The 16,717-nt window shown below is 38.3% G+C and overlaps 1 protein-coding gene across 24 annotated transcripts in view; it reads right to left on the bottom strand.

Annotated features, from left to right (window-relative positions):
* Nucleotides 1-16,717, bottom strand: part of LRRFIP2 (LRR binding FLII interacting protein 2) — a 107,881-nt gene that overhangs the window by 72,117 nt on the left and 19,047 nt on the right. For all 24 annotated transcript variants that reach the window (XM_032861233.1, XM_032861232.1, XM_032861249.1 and 21 more), the window contains one exon: nucleotides 14,617-14,760. In XM_032861233.1, coding sequence (XP_032717124.1) covers nucleotides 14,617-14,706 — 90 coding nt within the window. In that variant the 5' untranslated portion in view covers nucleotides 14,707-14,760. The remainder of the gene's footprint in view (nucleotides 1-14,616; nucleotides 14,761-16,717) is intronic.

Below are 16,717 nucleotides of genomic sequence, written 5' to 3'. Positions count from 1 at the left end.
AGTGCCGGCGGCACAACAATGTAAATATACTCAATGCCACTGAATTGTATGCTTAAAGATGATTTAAATGGTAAATTATGTTTTTAAGATTTTATTTGTTTATTTGACAGACAGAGATCACAAGCAGGCAGAGAAGAAGGCGGTGGGGGGGTGAAGCAGGCTCCCTGCCGAGGAGAGAGCCTGATGTGGGGCTCAATCCCAAGACCCTGAGACCATGACCTGAGCCGATGGCAGAGGCTTAACCCACTGAGCCACCCAGGCGCCCCTAAAATGGTAAATTATGCTATGTATTTTCCCATACAAAAAAAGTTAAAGCTCGTATAAGGCATGAAATCAGAATTATTCAGGAGCCTAATTCATTTAGGTACTTGTAGAGTCTTTAAGCTGATATAACTCAAACTTTTGAAATAAAGTTAATAGGAAAATTTAGGAACTGGAAATTCAGTTTCAGAAGTTACCTGTGAAATCAAGTAGGTCAATGGACTCGTTTCTAAAAATTTTTCCTCATCATTATGCTTTCAAATATTAGGCATATTAAGACTGATTAAAGGAAATATGCAATCATATAAGTATAGAAATGTATTCTTCTTAGAACAGTGAAAATGATAACACAAAAAGTAAAGATATATTTGAATAGAATTAAATCCATTTCCATTAAATCCTTGGGGCAAATGGAAAAATAAAATAATAACAAAAATCATGGGACTTGATCACCCCTGGAACAAACTGCTTTAGGTTGTATTAATTCAGAAAACTAAATTTGTAGGCTGTTTGCTTTATAACTAATAATTAGCAATCGTACAATGATCAATAAAAAACAACTTCTAAGGGCACCTGGTTGGCCAGTCGGTTGGGCATTGGATTCTTAGTTTCAGCTCAGGTCATGATCTCAGGGTCCTGGGATTAAGGCCCCACATCGGGCTCCCCACTCAGAGTGTAGTCTGCTTGAAGATTCTGTCCCTCTATCCCTCCCTCCACTTGCATGTTCACCTGTGCACACATACTCTCTCTCTCCCTCTCACTCTCAAATAAATAAATATTAAAATAAAAAATAGAAAAGAAAAGAAAAAGAACTTCGAAGGGAGGGCTGGGTGGCTCAGTTGGTTATGCATACAACTCTAGATTTTTGGCTAAGGTCACCATCTCAGGGTCATGAGATTGAGCCCCGCAACCAGCTTCACACTGAGCTTGGAGCCTGCTTTAGATTTCCTCTTCCTCTCCCTTTGCACCTCCCTCCTTATGCTTGCACACTCTCTCAAATAAAAAAAAAATGTTAAATTCTCTAGGAAGAACTTCTAGGAAAGCTGAGAACTAACCACATACTATGGTTTGAGTACTTGTACATTAAGGGCTTTTCCTTTATATCAGTATTTTGTGTTATGCTCTTCTGGAATTTAAGAAAACAAAGTGGATTTGTAAGCTAAGATGGCACTATATGGACCCTATGCTTGCCTATCCCTAGAACACAACTGGGTAACTACCAAATCATTCTGAATACCCATAAAATGGACCTGAGAACTGACAGAACAAAATGCACAACTAGAGGGAGAGAAGAAGCCACATCAAGGAAGCTGTAATTTAAATAAAAACTTGGGGGGAGGAGGCGTCTGGGCGGCTCAGTGGGTTAAGCCTCTGCCTTCTGCTCAGGTCATGATCTCAGGGTCCTGGGATCAAGCCCCGCATCAGGCTCTCTGCTCATCAGGAAACGTACTTCCCCCTCTCTCTCTGCCTGCTGCTCTTCCTACTTGTGATCTCCCTCTCTTTATTCAATAAACAAAATCTTAAAAAAAAAAAAAAAAGCCCTGCTGATGACTCCAATACAGGTGGGTGATGGATCAGGTCTTGAAAATAAATAAATACATACATACATACATACATACTTGGGGAGACAGAAAAGAGAAAAGGATGAGATGAAATAAAAAATATAAATCACTCCATTTTAAAATGGACAAAGGATTTGAATAGACATCTGTAAAGACGATGTACAAGAGGCCAATAAGCACATAAAAAGATACTCAACATCATTAGCCATTAGGGAAAGGCAAATCAAAACCACAGTGAGATACTTCAAACCCATTAGGATGGCTGAAATTTTTTTAAAAAATTTAAACAGAAAATAACTAGTGTTGGCAAAGATGTGGAGAAATCAGAACACTATCCACTGGGAAGGTAAAATGGTACAGCCACTATTCTCAACAGTTTAGCAGTTCTTTAAAACATCAAACATAGGGGCATCTGGGTGGCTCAGTGGGTTAAAGCCTCTGCCTTCAGCTCAGGTCATGATCCCAGGGTCCTGGGATCGAGCCCTGCATCGGGGCTCTCTGCTCAGCAGGGAGCCTGCTTCCCCCTCTCTCTCTGCCTGCCTCTCTGCCTACTTGTGATCTCTGTCAAGTAAATAAATAAAATCTTAAAAAAAAAAAAAAATCAAACATAGATTGCAGAGACCTCTTCTTCCCTCTCTTCCGATCTCCAGAAATGGAACTCTTGTCACACTTGTTCAAGATCCAAGGTCTCAGGGACTCATATTTCCTAACCAAATCTTCCTTTACAATATCTATTAATTTTCCATTTCCAACCACCTTTGATTTCCATTTCAAGAGACACCCCCTCTCAGGTTCTTACCACTTCCAGCTAGAATACTTCATTTCCTAATTCTAACTTCACTTTCTCCATTCCCACTCTCCTCCTACCCTTGCTATTCCATACTACATACATACTGTTGAATTACTCTGCCTGAAACGCCAAGGAATAAGTAAAACATCCCAAAATAAAATACAATTAATTAGCCATAATGTATTTTGTGGTGTCCAATGCCCAAAAGCATCCTTACACAAATTTGGATTTTGCTACTCTTTTGGTAAAATAAACCTAGGAGAACAAGCTAAAACAAACTCACTGTGGCTCCCAGTGGCATTCCAAATAAGAAACTCAACTGAAACCAATCCTGCTGAGGTGCCTGGGTGGCTCAGTCCGTTGACTGTCTGCCTTTGGCTAAGGTCATCATCCCAGGGTCCTGGGATCGAGCCCTGCATTGGGCACCCCACTCAGTGGGGACTCTACTTCTCCCTCTCCCTCTGCCCCGTCCCCCCAGCTTGTGCTCTCTCTCTTTCAAATAAATTAAAACAAACGAACAAACAAACATGGGTGCCAAGGTGGACAGTCAGTTAAGCATCCAACTCAATCTCAGCTCAGGATTGTGAGTTCAAGTCCCACACTGGGTTGCAAAAAAAGAAAAAAAGAGGGGCGCCTAGGTGGCTCAGTCGGTTAAGCCGCTGCCTTCGGCTCAGGTCATGATTCCAGGGTCCTAGGATCAAGTCCCGCATCAGGCTCCTTGCTCGGCAGGGAGCCTGCTTCTCTCTCCACCTTTGCCTGCCGCTCTGCCTGCCTGTGCGCTCAGAGGCTCTCTCTCTCTCCCTCTCTCTCTCTGACAAATAAATAAATAAAATCTTTTTAAAAAAAGGTATTTTGAATCCATCATCTTAAGATTCAAAGGAAGAGAATTATAAGCTATGCAACTTAACATAAGTATAAAACGTATATAAACATCTCCCTCCTGAGACACACACATACACAAATACACACATTCCATGCAATGATGTGAAATCCATCTTCCCCAAGGATCTTGCCTCAACTATGTGATTTCTGTTCTCCATCTTCACTCTCTCCTCTATTGGCTTGTTCTTCTCATTATATAGGTTCAAACTCCCTCTCATCTTTCAAAAACAAATAAAAACAAACAACCCCATCCTGGTTCTATTCTGCCTTGTCTTCTCTTCATAGTCAAATTTTCTTACACCTCTTCCTCACTTCCTACTTTCTCCACATGACTGCATTCTGGCTTCTGCCCAAATCATTTTACTGAAATTGCTCCTGCAAGTCACTAATGACCTCTAACTACCAATAGGATTTTTCTATTCTTACACCTCACTTGTCCTTTCTGGACTTCCAAAATCCCTAACCACTCAATTCCTTTTTAAAATTTTCATCTCTTGGCTATCTGCAAAACTAATTGCCCACTTTTACCCCTGACTCTCCAACCTCTCTTCCTCTGAATTTATCATGAGGTCCAAAGCTCCAAAGTGTCTGGCTTGATCTCGCTTTCACTCCATGCTCCACCTCCCCCCACCCAACCTCTGCCTTGATACTGATTATCTGCAAATCTTTATGTCCAACTCAGACTTCTCTCCCACAGTCCTGATCCAACTGGCTATTTGAGGTCCCACTGGCACCTCAGACTCAATGTATCACTAATTGGATTTATAATCTTTCCCTTCAACTTCCTCTTCCTCTTTATATTCCTTGGTAACTGTCCAGTTACCCAAAAACTGAGATGAAGAATCATCGTAAGTCTCCTCCTTCTTTTTTACCCTCCCCCAACATTTACTCATCAAACCTCAACTACATAGCTCTTTTCAAGATTCTCTCTTTATTATTCTTGCCACCCAAACTTTCCTCTCCATTCTCACTATTACTGCCTTAATTCAGGCTCTCAGCACCTCTTGCCAAGATGACCACAGCAGCTTCCTAGCTAGTTCTCTGCCTCCTACCAGTCATTCTTCATATGGTGGCTAAAGCAACTGTGCTACAAATCAAATCTGAAAAATCCTTTACTCTTCAATAGCTCCTCCACAGCTTCCAAAATCAGATTTAAACTCCTCAGCACACAAACCCCTTCATGACTGACCCTACAACCGTCTCTCCAGCATCATCTCCTCCCCTTCCCCAACCTCTCTCCAGCCATACTAAACTTAATCTGGCCGCTTCTCACATGGTTCTACTTGTTTCACACCCACATGCCTATTGAGCACTTAGAAAACAAAACACAAAAACGCATAAAACAACACTGTTTATGGAGATACACAGTCGAACTTTTAGAACACAGACAGGAAGGAAATCTTATGATTTTATTATAGTGGTTCACTGTTGGGTAAAGGGGGGTGGAAAGCGAGGCCTAGGAATAAAAAAAGGGGTCCTAAACTTTGTTTATAATATTGTCTTTCTCTCTTCCTTGTCTTTTTTAACCTGAAGCAATTATCACAAAACACTGATATCAGTTAATGTTGAGTGGGAGACTCTTGGGTAGTTAAACTATTATCAAAACCTTCCTGCCTTTAATATTTTCAATGAGAAGTACATGAAAACACACACTTAAATGCCTTTAAAAGAATGGAAACCTCTAGCTTTAAAATTCTGTCCTACTGTGATCTTTTAACACTTTTCAAGAGAGGCAAATTAAAATTTCATAATTTGAGGGGCTCCTGGGTGGCTCAGTAGGTTAAGCTGCCAACTCTTGATTTAGGCTCAGGTCATGATCTCAGGGTCCTGGGATCTAGCCCAGTGTCAGCTCCATGCCCAGTGGGAAGTCTGCTTGAGGATTTCTCTTCCTCTCCCTTCCCCCACCCCCAATATGCATGCTCACTCTCCCTCTCTCTAAAATAAATAAATAAATGTTTAAAAAAATTTTTAAGTTTCATAATTTGATAGAAACACACTTAATCAAGCCAAGTACAGAGCTGCCAGCTTGCATGTATACCCATAATATAAAGCCCATGCAACTGGTGTAAGAAATACAAAAAATAATCTGTATCTTTACAGACTATGCTTTAATTTCAAGAAATGTGTAATACAAAGTTCTAGAAAGTGAAACATTCAAGGAAAATGACTAATTCAGGTAGCTAAGGCTCAGAGTTTACTGTGTTTAATTTTGTTTATTTTTCCATGACACTCACGCCAAAAGAACCCTGAAACACCAATTAAGAGAAATAATATTTATTGTGTTGCTATGGTTTCCAGACTAACAAAGTCATTATTCAACTTCTTAGCAACTTCCCTTTAGTAGAAAATCTCAGGTACCATTTTTCTTAATTAGATCTTACATTATAATTATGGTTAACTACTTTTTAAAAAGCTTCTGGTAGTCAAAAGCCAACTATATAAATTTTTTTTAGTACAAACACCTATATGAATTAGATAAAAATCTAGGTATTTTAAGCCATTTTCTTTTTTTTTTTTTAAGATTTTATTTATTCATTTGACAGAAAGAGAGGTCACAAGGAAGCAGAGAGGCAGGCAGAGAAGGGGGGGGAAGCAGGCTGCCCATTTGTGGGGCTTGATCCCAGGACCTGGAGACCATGACCAGAGCCTAAGGCAGAGGCCCAACCCACTGAGCCACCCACGCCCCCCTAAGCCATTTTCTTCTGATGTCAAACAACTTAATCTTCCTTTTACTCAGAGACCTTTTGATAGCAAAATAGTCTTTTGGAATGAGAGAGGAAATTTAAGATTGAACACAACCTAATAAATACACAGCTCAGGAGAACTGAAATTCTGGATCTGCAGTGACATATCTAACCAAAAAGGAAAATATGAATCATAGTTCCCACAGAAATACTTTGGGGGAACAAAAAGGGTGTTGCCAAAAATGTCTTCACATTTAGGTTACTGATGTGCTATTTGAATGTTTTTCTCTAAATTCCTCTAAGTCACAGGAATGGTGAAGATTATAAGAACGGAATGCTATACCCAGTGTTCTTCAATCACACTGATACAAAACTCAGTCTTGTTAATTCTGGTTAGAGGAACAAATCAAGGAAAAGCAGGATATTCAGAGTGATGCTGGCCATCACAGAGTCAGAGCTCTAACTTAGTTCTAGGAGTGAATGGGGAAAAAAAATGGAGAAAGGTCTGCACACAATGGGAATTGGCTGAATTCATGCACTAATGCCCCTGGAAGGAATTCTAAATGACTAAAAACAATTTAAATTTACTCTTTCAAAGACTCTGTCTAATTTGTACTTTGAATTTTAACTGGGGAGAAATTAAAAAAAAGTCACTCTTCATAACTCTAAGAAATTGATTTACATTTCATAATTTTTTATAAATTTTTGTGTATCACCACTGAGAACGCTCAAAAGCATCTTAAAAAGAGTAATTATGCCTCCTGTGGAGTAAGCTTTCCAGACAAGTCCGATTTGCATAGAACAATCTGAACCAAGCACAAAAGGATGACCAAAAAAGTGTCAGAATTAAGAAGGACTCAAGACTTGACCTTGAAATCCTGGAGTGCTGTAGGACTCAGCCTGAGGAGTGACTATTTTCAACTCTACACTTCCCCCCTAGATAAATTTCATCCACACTAATGATTTTAATCACCTTCTTCTACATGCTCACAGGTCTCAATGTTTATTTACAGTCCAGACTTCTTAGAGTTCTTGATCCATATCCACAAACTGCCTCTTCAGCCTCCACTTAGATGCTTCATAGGCACCTTAAATACAACACATACAACATAAATCCATGGTCCTCCCTCTCCAAGACTCCTGCCCATTCAAATGTTCCCTACCACCACCCAGAGGCACAATCCAAACTTTCCCCTCTCTACTACCCAAACACAGCCACTCACTGAGCACTGACTACTTCTCCATCCCAACTATCTCTCACCTTCCCCACTGCCATCCCTCTGGGCCACGCCCCCACTGCCTCTGCAAGTCTCACAACTCATCTCCCCACATCCACTAATGTCCTTTCTGTTATAATCTCTAATCTGCACTAAAGTCACCCTTTTAAGGCACAGATCTGATCATGTCATACCCCTACATAAAACCCTTCAATGTTTTTACATTGTTCTTAGGACACAGACCCAAATCCTAAATACAGTCTATAAAAACCTGTAACAGGCTTCTCAACTATTGACTATTTGGGCCAGATAATTCTTTGTTGTGGGGGGCTGTCCTGTGCAATGTAAGATATGTATGAGCATCCCTGGTCTCTACTCACAAATGCCAGTAGCACATCCCTCCTCCTGTTATGACAGACAAAAATATCTCCACACATTGCCAAATGTCCTGTGGGGGACAAAATCACCCTGGGTTGAGAACCACTGGCTTATATGATCTGCCTCCCGCCTACCTCTCTGGTTTCTCTCCTCCTTGCTGTGCATGTTAGTGTTAACAGTGATCTCATAGGAGGCATAGCAGTTTAGAAGCAGAGGAGCCTAAACACAAATTTCAGCCTTACCCTTCTAGCTATGTGACCTTGGGCAAATTACTTCACTTCTCCATGCCTGGCATTCATAATCAATAAAATAAAGAACTTAGGACAGTAATTGGTACCTAATATGAGCTCAGTCATCAGTACATGTTAGCTGTTGTTATTATTCCTCAAATTCTCCATACTCGTTCAGGCTCAAAAGCTTGTCACACATTCTTCCCTCTGACTGGAAAGCTCTTTCCCACATCTGACAACTCTTTCCCCTCAATAATTCCATTCACCCTTCAGAACTCAGTTGCCTTCCCAAAGACCTCAAACGTGTCAAGTCCCCCATCACACACTTTTTAATAAGATCATTTACTGTCCATTCAAAGCACTTAACACAGTTGTAAATAAATAGATTACTATATTTCCTCAATTCTAGGAATGCCACTGTGACGTACACTGACAATCGTAGCTTTCAAGACAGAAATTACCGTGTTAAATGTAGACATTAATTTTGAAGAAAAAAGGGAACTGAAAACTAGTCCATTCTGTAATTCTTTATCTAAAGAATTTTTTATTTAATTCTTTATTTAAAGAATTAAAGTCCATGAGGGCAAGGACTATGATAGAACTGTCCACCACCTATCCCTCACATCTGACACAGCACCTGCAAAGAACAGATGCTCAAAAAACATCTACTGAATGAATGACATTCAAAATTTGTGCAGTTTTTAAAACTCTATTCCTTCTTTCTTTCTTTCTTTCTTTCTTTTTTTTTTTTTTTAGGGCTCCACACCCAGCATGAGCCCAGTGCAGGATTTAAACTCATGACCCTGAGATTAAGACCTTAGCTGAGACCAAGAGTTGAATGCTTAACCAACTGAGCAACCCAGGCACCCTTTTAACCTCTATTCTTTTTTTTGTTAATAAACATATAATGTATTATTAGCCCCAGGGGTACAGGTCTGTGAGTCGCCAGGTTTACACACTTCACAGGACTCACCATAGCACATACCCTCCCCAATGTCCATAACCCCATCACCCTCTCCCTCCCCTCCTCCCCCTGGCCACCCTCAGTTTGTTTTGTGAGATTAAGAGTCTCTTCTAGTTTGTCTTCCTCCCGATCCCATCTTGTTTCATTTATTCTTTTCCTACCCCTCAATCCCCCCACATTGCATCTCCACTGCCTCATATCAGGGAGATCATAGGAGAGTTGTCTTTCTCTGATTAACTTATTTCGCTAAGCATAATACCCTCTAGTTCCATCCACATCGTTGCAAATTTAACCTATTCTTAAATGAAAGATGGTATTAACACCCATATATATTGTGATTATGGTAATTCTTTGCATTTCAAAAGTTGCTATCTGTACCAAGTTTTTTATCCTTAATTTACCATGCCCTAAAAATGAATAAATAACCAAGTAAAATAGTGAGAGAACTATGAAATCATTAGTTCTATCAAACTATCATGGTTATCATCCCACAAAACAGTAACACTGGACAGTATCTTTTAAACTAAGCCCAATTCTTGTCTTCGTATCCTTCTGTTCAGGCTGCTAATACATAATCAAAGCCTGCAAAAACTTCTGGTTTTCACTGCTAGATGCCTGGGATGGCTGTTACTTCCACAGACAGCAAAATGAAATCCAACAAAGTATCCATCAACAGATAAATGGATAAACAAAATGTAATATATTCATACAGTGGAAAATATTCAGCCTTAAAAAAGGAATGAAGTTAAGGTGGGGGGGAAGGAATCAATTTCTAATACATGCTACAACACAGATGAATCTTGAAGTCATTACACTAAGAGAAAAAAGCCAGATACAAAAGGAAAAATACTGTTTAATTCTGCTTGTATGAAATATTCAGAATTAGACAAATTCATAGAGACATAAAGCAAATTAAAAGTCACCAGGACCTGGAAGAGGGGGAATGGGAGTTATTACTTAATGGTTACAGAATTTTTGTCTGGGATGATGAAAAGAACAGATTTTCATCACTATTTAGAAATAGACAGTGGTGATGGTTGCACAACATTGTAAATGCAATGAATGCCACTGAACCGTAGTCTGAAAACATAGTTTAAATGGCAAATTTTGTTATACATATTATAATCACAACTTTTAAAAAATTAATATTGTAAAATACCAAAAACCATTGAATTGTACATTTCAAATGGATAAAATTTATCTCAATAAAGCTATTTTGAAAAATGAAATCGGGGGGTGCCTGGGTGGCTCAGTCAGTTAAGTGACTCTTGATTTTGGCTCAGGTCATGATCTCCAGTTCCATGAATACCAGTCTACTTGAGGATTCTCCTTCTCTCCCTCCACTCTGCCCTCTCCCCCTCTCATGCACTCTCTCTCTCTCTCTCTTTCTCAATAAATAAATAAATATTTTTAAATGAAATCTGAAAGCCCTAGCAGCCACAAATGTCAAAAAGCCACAAAAGCTTCCTTTCTTCTTTATTACCAGTAGGTGTATGCACCTACTATGTCTATGTCTATATGAACATTCTGTTCAACAAGTCTCTGAACACTCCATCTGCTAAACCTCAATTCCTATAAAAGATGATCAATTTCTATGCTTATCATTGATCCTTCAGATTTGAGAGAACTGCACATTATGAACATGAATCTCTTTGGGTCCTGGATCTCAAGGGAACTCACCAAATTTTAGAGCTACAAGGACTTTCAGATCATAAGGTCCAAAAATAAGCAACATTCTGATAACTTCCATTTGGAGAGATATACATTCATATATGCAGCTCTAAAACAAGGAAATCATTAATATTCCAGGCTTGTATGATGCCTTAAAAAGACTGTTTGCTATCCCTTCAAAAGGCTTAATTTCTTTTCCTGGTAACATTCACCATGATATTTGTGAAACTACCTGTAGTAAGGCGGCATAAACAGCTTCCATGCTACCCTCATTTTTCTCCTTTGGAAAGCTAGCTGCCTAAAGGTTCCCAATTTGATACACTTTGTGCTTTCAGGTAAGTTTCACTTAAAGTCAACTCTCTAATTGCATTTCCCCCAAACCTGTGGAACAATCAAAGCCAAACAAGCAAGAAGAAAAAAAAAGCATGCAGATTCGTCCTCTGACATCTGAGAGGACTTGCTGGTGACCCCTTCTGACACAGCTCTTCTGAACTCTTCCAAGAGCTATGATAGCCCATGCTCCCCCAACAGAGCAGCAACATGCCCATTACAGACAGGACAGGGCTTCTAAATCCATCCACATTCCTGACTTCACAGAGCAGTCTTCAAACACCCAAACATCTTTTATAAATGTACACAGGTCATCAGAAGTGAAGACTTCTGTAGATGGGTGGTGATAATGGTTGCACAACAATATGAATGCATTTAAGGCCACAGAATCCTACACTTGTAAACATGGGTAAGGTAAGTTTTACGTTATGTATGTTTAACCATAATGTATTCAGTTCCGTATTTTAGCATGTAAATTATCCAGTTTGCAGAATGTATCTATGACTTTTGTTTCTTTTCCTTCTCATTCCCTCTAGTTCCCTGACTTGGGGCCAACTGAGGAGCAAAGAAACCTGAGCAAATAGTAAGCAGAGGGAAAAAGAGGTTATTTTTATTGACGGCATTCCCTGTCTACCTCAAAAAAACAATTTGAAGTGAGAAAGACAAACTAAACTGTTGAGATTTAACAATTAAAAGGGGGGATTAAGCTATTTGTCCTCTTTAATCACTATGGGGTTCTGTTCTGTTTGGTTTCTTCCTCTCCAGGCATGTTTTTTTGAGAAACGGATGATCATATGGGAGAAAATAAAGTCTAGGGGTGATGTGCAAATGTCAACCATGTAATGTATGAATGAACGACTGAGAATTGTTATGAAAACTTTAAAGAAAAAAAATCACCAGAAATATATTTTAAACTGCTAATCCTATTTCCTCTAAAGTTTTTAAAACTTTAGTTTTGAAACTACTACATCACACAAATAAATAATTTGAATCTTAATAAAAATTGGCCCTTTCATATTGAGGGTTAGGCTGAGCCTTTTGACCAGGTTATGAAGAGTTGGCATATTTTCATATTCAGAGCTCTGAAAATAGAAATAAAAACTAAAAATACTCTCCTTTTAAATCCTTTTATAATAATTTTTATTATTATACTATAACTTGTGATTTAATAACTGTATTAAACTAAGTTATTTCATAGCAAAATAATAATGTACAGGAAGGAAAACAACCTGTAGGTATAAAAAACTGACCATCCAGGATAAGATCTCTTCTGTATTTTGTTTCTGTTTTGTTTTTGTTGTTGTTGTTGTGTTGCTGTTTTTTCTTCTCTGCATTTGTTTCATGGTTCCCAAATCTGACTGGCCATCAAGATCCCCCAGGAAGAAAACTGCTTGTGTGTCTGTGTGTCAGTGTGCATGCACAAGCGCACATGCACTTAAATATAGGTTTCTGAGCTCAACTCCCACAGATTCCGATTTAGCAAGTACAAGAAATGCCTGGGACTCTGCACATTGAAAAAGTTCCCTGAGGGAGTCTGGTGATCAACCACGTTTTAGAAAACCTATTTTAAATATCTTTTTAAATTTCTAGTATCACTTTCAATTCCAACTTACTACTAAGCAACAAAAGAGCCCGCTGCAAACCTAACACTAGGATAAAGGTTTACATGCTTTGTGTCCTTTAATCATCACAACAGCCCTACAGTACATGAAGACAATATTATTCCCATTTTACAAATGAGGAAACTGGAGTCCGTAAGAATTACTTAACAAAATTACTCAACAAGAAACTAGTTGAGGCAGGATTCAAAGCCACACTTACAACTCTCCAACGCCCGCCTCTTCTGGAAACAGTATGGTACAGGAGAATAAACAACGGTTTTAAGTAGCTGAATTAGAACCCCAGCTCTGATATCTTTTAGACTTTTATCTCTCGGCTTTGTCTGTTTCCTCATCTGTAAATAAGGCTAATAGTAATACATATCCTTCCTAACTCACAAGGTTATTGTGAGAATCAAAATGGGCAAGTACTTTCAAAGTCATGAATAGTTACCAAAAAAAACAAACTATTAATGGGGGAGTTGGAGAATACTGAGAAACAGCACAGCACAGCAAGCAGTTAAATGCTAAGACCTTGGAGCTAGGCTTCACGTGATCGAACCCAAGCTCTGCTATTTTCTGGCTGTGTGACCTTAGGAAAGATGCTTAACTTTTCTGTGCAATGGTTTCTTTGTTAAAATGGAGATAATAAAACCAATCTCGGAATTTTGTGAAGATTAAATGAATTAATGCAGCTTAAATGCGTAGAAGCATTTGTCGCACAGAAAGCACTCAAGCGTTAAATGTTTAGAATACACCCACTTTTGCAAACAAAGCATCATAAATCCAAAAAGAGTTCAAATACTTAGTACAAAAAAGCCGAGAAGGTGCCAACATTTTCTATCTTTATAGAAATTTGGGTAAATCCCTCCAATTTGGGATGTGAACACTTTGAGTAGTTTCACTTTTCAAATAAAACTATGTTTCCAAACATAGGCTTCCAAAATGCTTCATTTGTGCAAATATTTAAGATCATTGTATCTCACTTTCACTTCATTTTAAAGTATCTTTTACCCTCTTATATGAAAATATCTCACTTGATTTTTTAAAAGTGATTTTGTTAAAGTATCATAAGCTTGTCAATAGTTGTTAGACAACTTTTCTTTGCTTCAATCATCCCTCTACAGAATTTGACTTCTAATTCAAAAGCTAACTGAGTAGCTTACCAGAGGAAAAATGTAACAATGAGCTGGATCAAAAAGAGACTGTATAATATGTCAAAAGGAAATAGCACCAGCCCTAAATGAGCTATTTACTAAGAATAACAAAGAGGAAGTGGTGAGGGACTAATCTTCACAAAAAGAATATAATTTAATAATGCTCTAACCAATTCTTGCACCAGATTAATTTATGGTCAGGTCTGCAGCTGCAGATAGAGTCAGAGTCTGAAACAAAGTTGGCACCTCACTAAGAAATCACAGCTGGGAGTTATCTTAAATTTCCAATATGCAACAGGAAATGTTGCCAATGATTCAATAAGTGACAACCCTCTCCATTTTCTTCTTTCTTCTGTGTTGTCAACAAACCAAAACAAAAATGCTCCAGAAGCTCTGGTACTAGCTGAAAGTTAAACATAAAAATTCTACTGCAGTATTTCAAAAAACAGCTAAAATAACTGAATCTGGGCAGACACCAAGTAAGGACTGTTTCTATCAACATTTATGCAGTGCCTCCTGGAATATGCTAACTGTATAGCCCATGAGTGTTTCAATAATATAGTTATCATATTTTCCACATTCTAATTACCTTAAGTTTTAATACTAAAGATTCATTATAAATTTCAAAGCATTACAGGTACCTCAAAGTGATCCACAAAAAATAAAATATAAAGTTAATTTTTCGATAAAAGGAACAGATATCCAAATAAAGAACTGGTAACTATATTCTATTCTAATACAGTATTTAGAGGTCAGATTCAACATCTTTTTCACAAGTAAGCATTCTAAAATCTGCTCAGTAAACGAAAGTCTATATATACCTCCCCGCCACCAGCACTTTTACGTTCCCAACTGTGCAACTCAATGTTGAGAGGAGGTTTTCCAGACACACCTCTCTGGCAATGTTACTCAAAGCTTCATCTTCTGCAGAAAATCGGTCTTTTACAGGCGTCCTTTTCCTTCCAGAACCAGGAGTCCCCATATTGTCTTCTTAATAGTGTTTTAACTGTGAAATGTGATTTCACCGTGTTCGGCCCTGAAATAAACAGAAACAGAATTTACTTAAGATGTTTCTCTTTGTACCATTTTATTTATTTGTTTTTTAAAGACTTTATCTCTTCGACAGAGATCACAAGTAGGCAGAGAGGCAGGCAGAGAAAGAAAGGGAAACTGGCTCCCTTTCAGCAGAGAGCCCAATGTGGGGCTCGATCCCAGGACCCTGAGATCATGACATGACCCGAAGGCAGAGGCTTAACCCACTGAGCCACCCACGTGCCCCTCTTTGTACCATTTTAAAGCTCCTTTACATATTCACTTTTAGAAAAATTATATTTGTGTATTTACATATAAATTAGTCACCAAATACATTTTCCTATCAAATTATTCCAACAAATTTTAGAATATTTAAATTTATACTAATTATTAAACCTCCCAATTCTTTCTTATCATGCTATACCCACAGACAGCAATCTGTTGTAGGGGCGCCTTGGGGTTCAGTCAGTTGAGCACAGAATTTTGATTTCAGCTCAGGGTTGTGAGATGAGCCCGGCGTCGGGCTACAGGTTTGGCCAGGAGTCTGCTGGAGATTCCTTCCCTCTGCTTACCCTCCCCACCTCTGCCCCCATGCTCACACTGACACACTTTCTAATAAATAAATACGTCTAAAAAAAAAAAAAAAGAATGTGTTGTAATATTAGCCTCAGAAAAACTGCAGTCAGCAATAATTCTACTTAACAGTTTAAAATTACTACAGCTATTTCTAAAACTTATTTCCATCACAGAGCAAAAAACATTTCAGCAAAGTCATTCATTCTAAAGCTTTGAAACAACGTATTCAAGAAATTTTAACACGGAACCTTAAACGTACAAAGATAAGATGGCTTTTTAGTGTAATTTAAAAAACAATTCCAATTAAACTATTACCACATAAAATAACAAATGATTAATTATTCTGCAATTAACAATTACCAACACTGTCCATGTAACAATAACTGCGTGCCTGCTACTACCAGGTACTGTGGAAAGTGCCAAAGATACGATGACAAACAAAACTGATATAGGCCATCGATTAAGAATATATCTATGGATCTATTATTGTTGCTGTTATTATGAAATAGACCCATTTTTACAAAAAAAGGGGGGGGGAGAAAAATTCATCTGCCAGGATTAAATAATAAGGGTAGTAAAGATGATCTGGCCTTCCAAACACATGGTATTTGAAATTAAAGATTCCCATAAGACAATCCATCCCAATTTGCATGACCTCCCTCTTGCAGATATACATTCCTGAGAAGTACAGCTCATTTAGCAAAATACCCATTAACTTAAAACTTTTTTTTCCTAGCTTTAACAAAATAAACGTGAATCGCAAAGGAATTCTCAAGTAAGTTTGTCCCAGTAGAATGAACTATATCAAAACTCCAAGTGACTTTAATGTGTTGGAATTTACTTATTCCAGGCAAAATAAAACAGAAGCACTTCATCAATTCACTCTTCCAAAAAAGTCTTCAACGAAAATTCAGGCCATTCCCCTCTTATCTGACACCACTTCTTATTCCCACATAGCTAGCATGCTATGTTTGTCAATCAGAATGAAGACTGAGGATAGTTCCTCACTCTGCCATAGAAAATGTATCTGGATATGATAAGAAAGGACTCCTTCAAATGGAAATGAAGAGAAGGAATGTTAGTCTGAAAGCAGCAGCTGAGAAGTCCCAGCCACAAATCAGGACAATTTCTGAAAAGCTCAGTGTTGTTTTTTCAGAAGTCTTCCCTCATCCTCACCCTCAGCACCATTTTAAAGATCATACACTTAATAGTAACAATGTACAATACAAGTATTAGTCACCCACTGAGAAAAAAGCAGCATGCAGTACTTTTCTTTTCAAAGTACCTCTTTCAAAGTGGCAATTTAACTGATGCACAGTAATATCACCCAATATTCGTCCTTCAGCCAGCCTTCCAAGGACACATGCAAAGACATTCCACAGAAA

Source organism: Lontra canadensis, unplaced genomic scaffold (genome assembly GCF_010015895.1).
Source record: "Lontra canadensis isolate GAN:19392208 unplaced genomic scaffold, GSC_riverotter_1.0 scaffold20, whole genome shotgun sequence".
NCBI classification, from domain to species: domain Eukaryota; kingdom Metazoa; phylum Chordata; class Mammalia; order Carnivora; family Mustelidae; genus Lontra; species Lontra canadensis.
The sequence above is the reverse complement of the archived record's forward strand: the minus strand, read 5'-3'. Positions and strand labels throughout refer to the sequence as shown.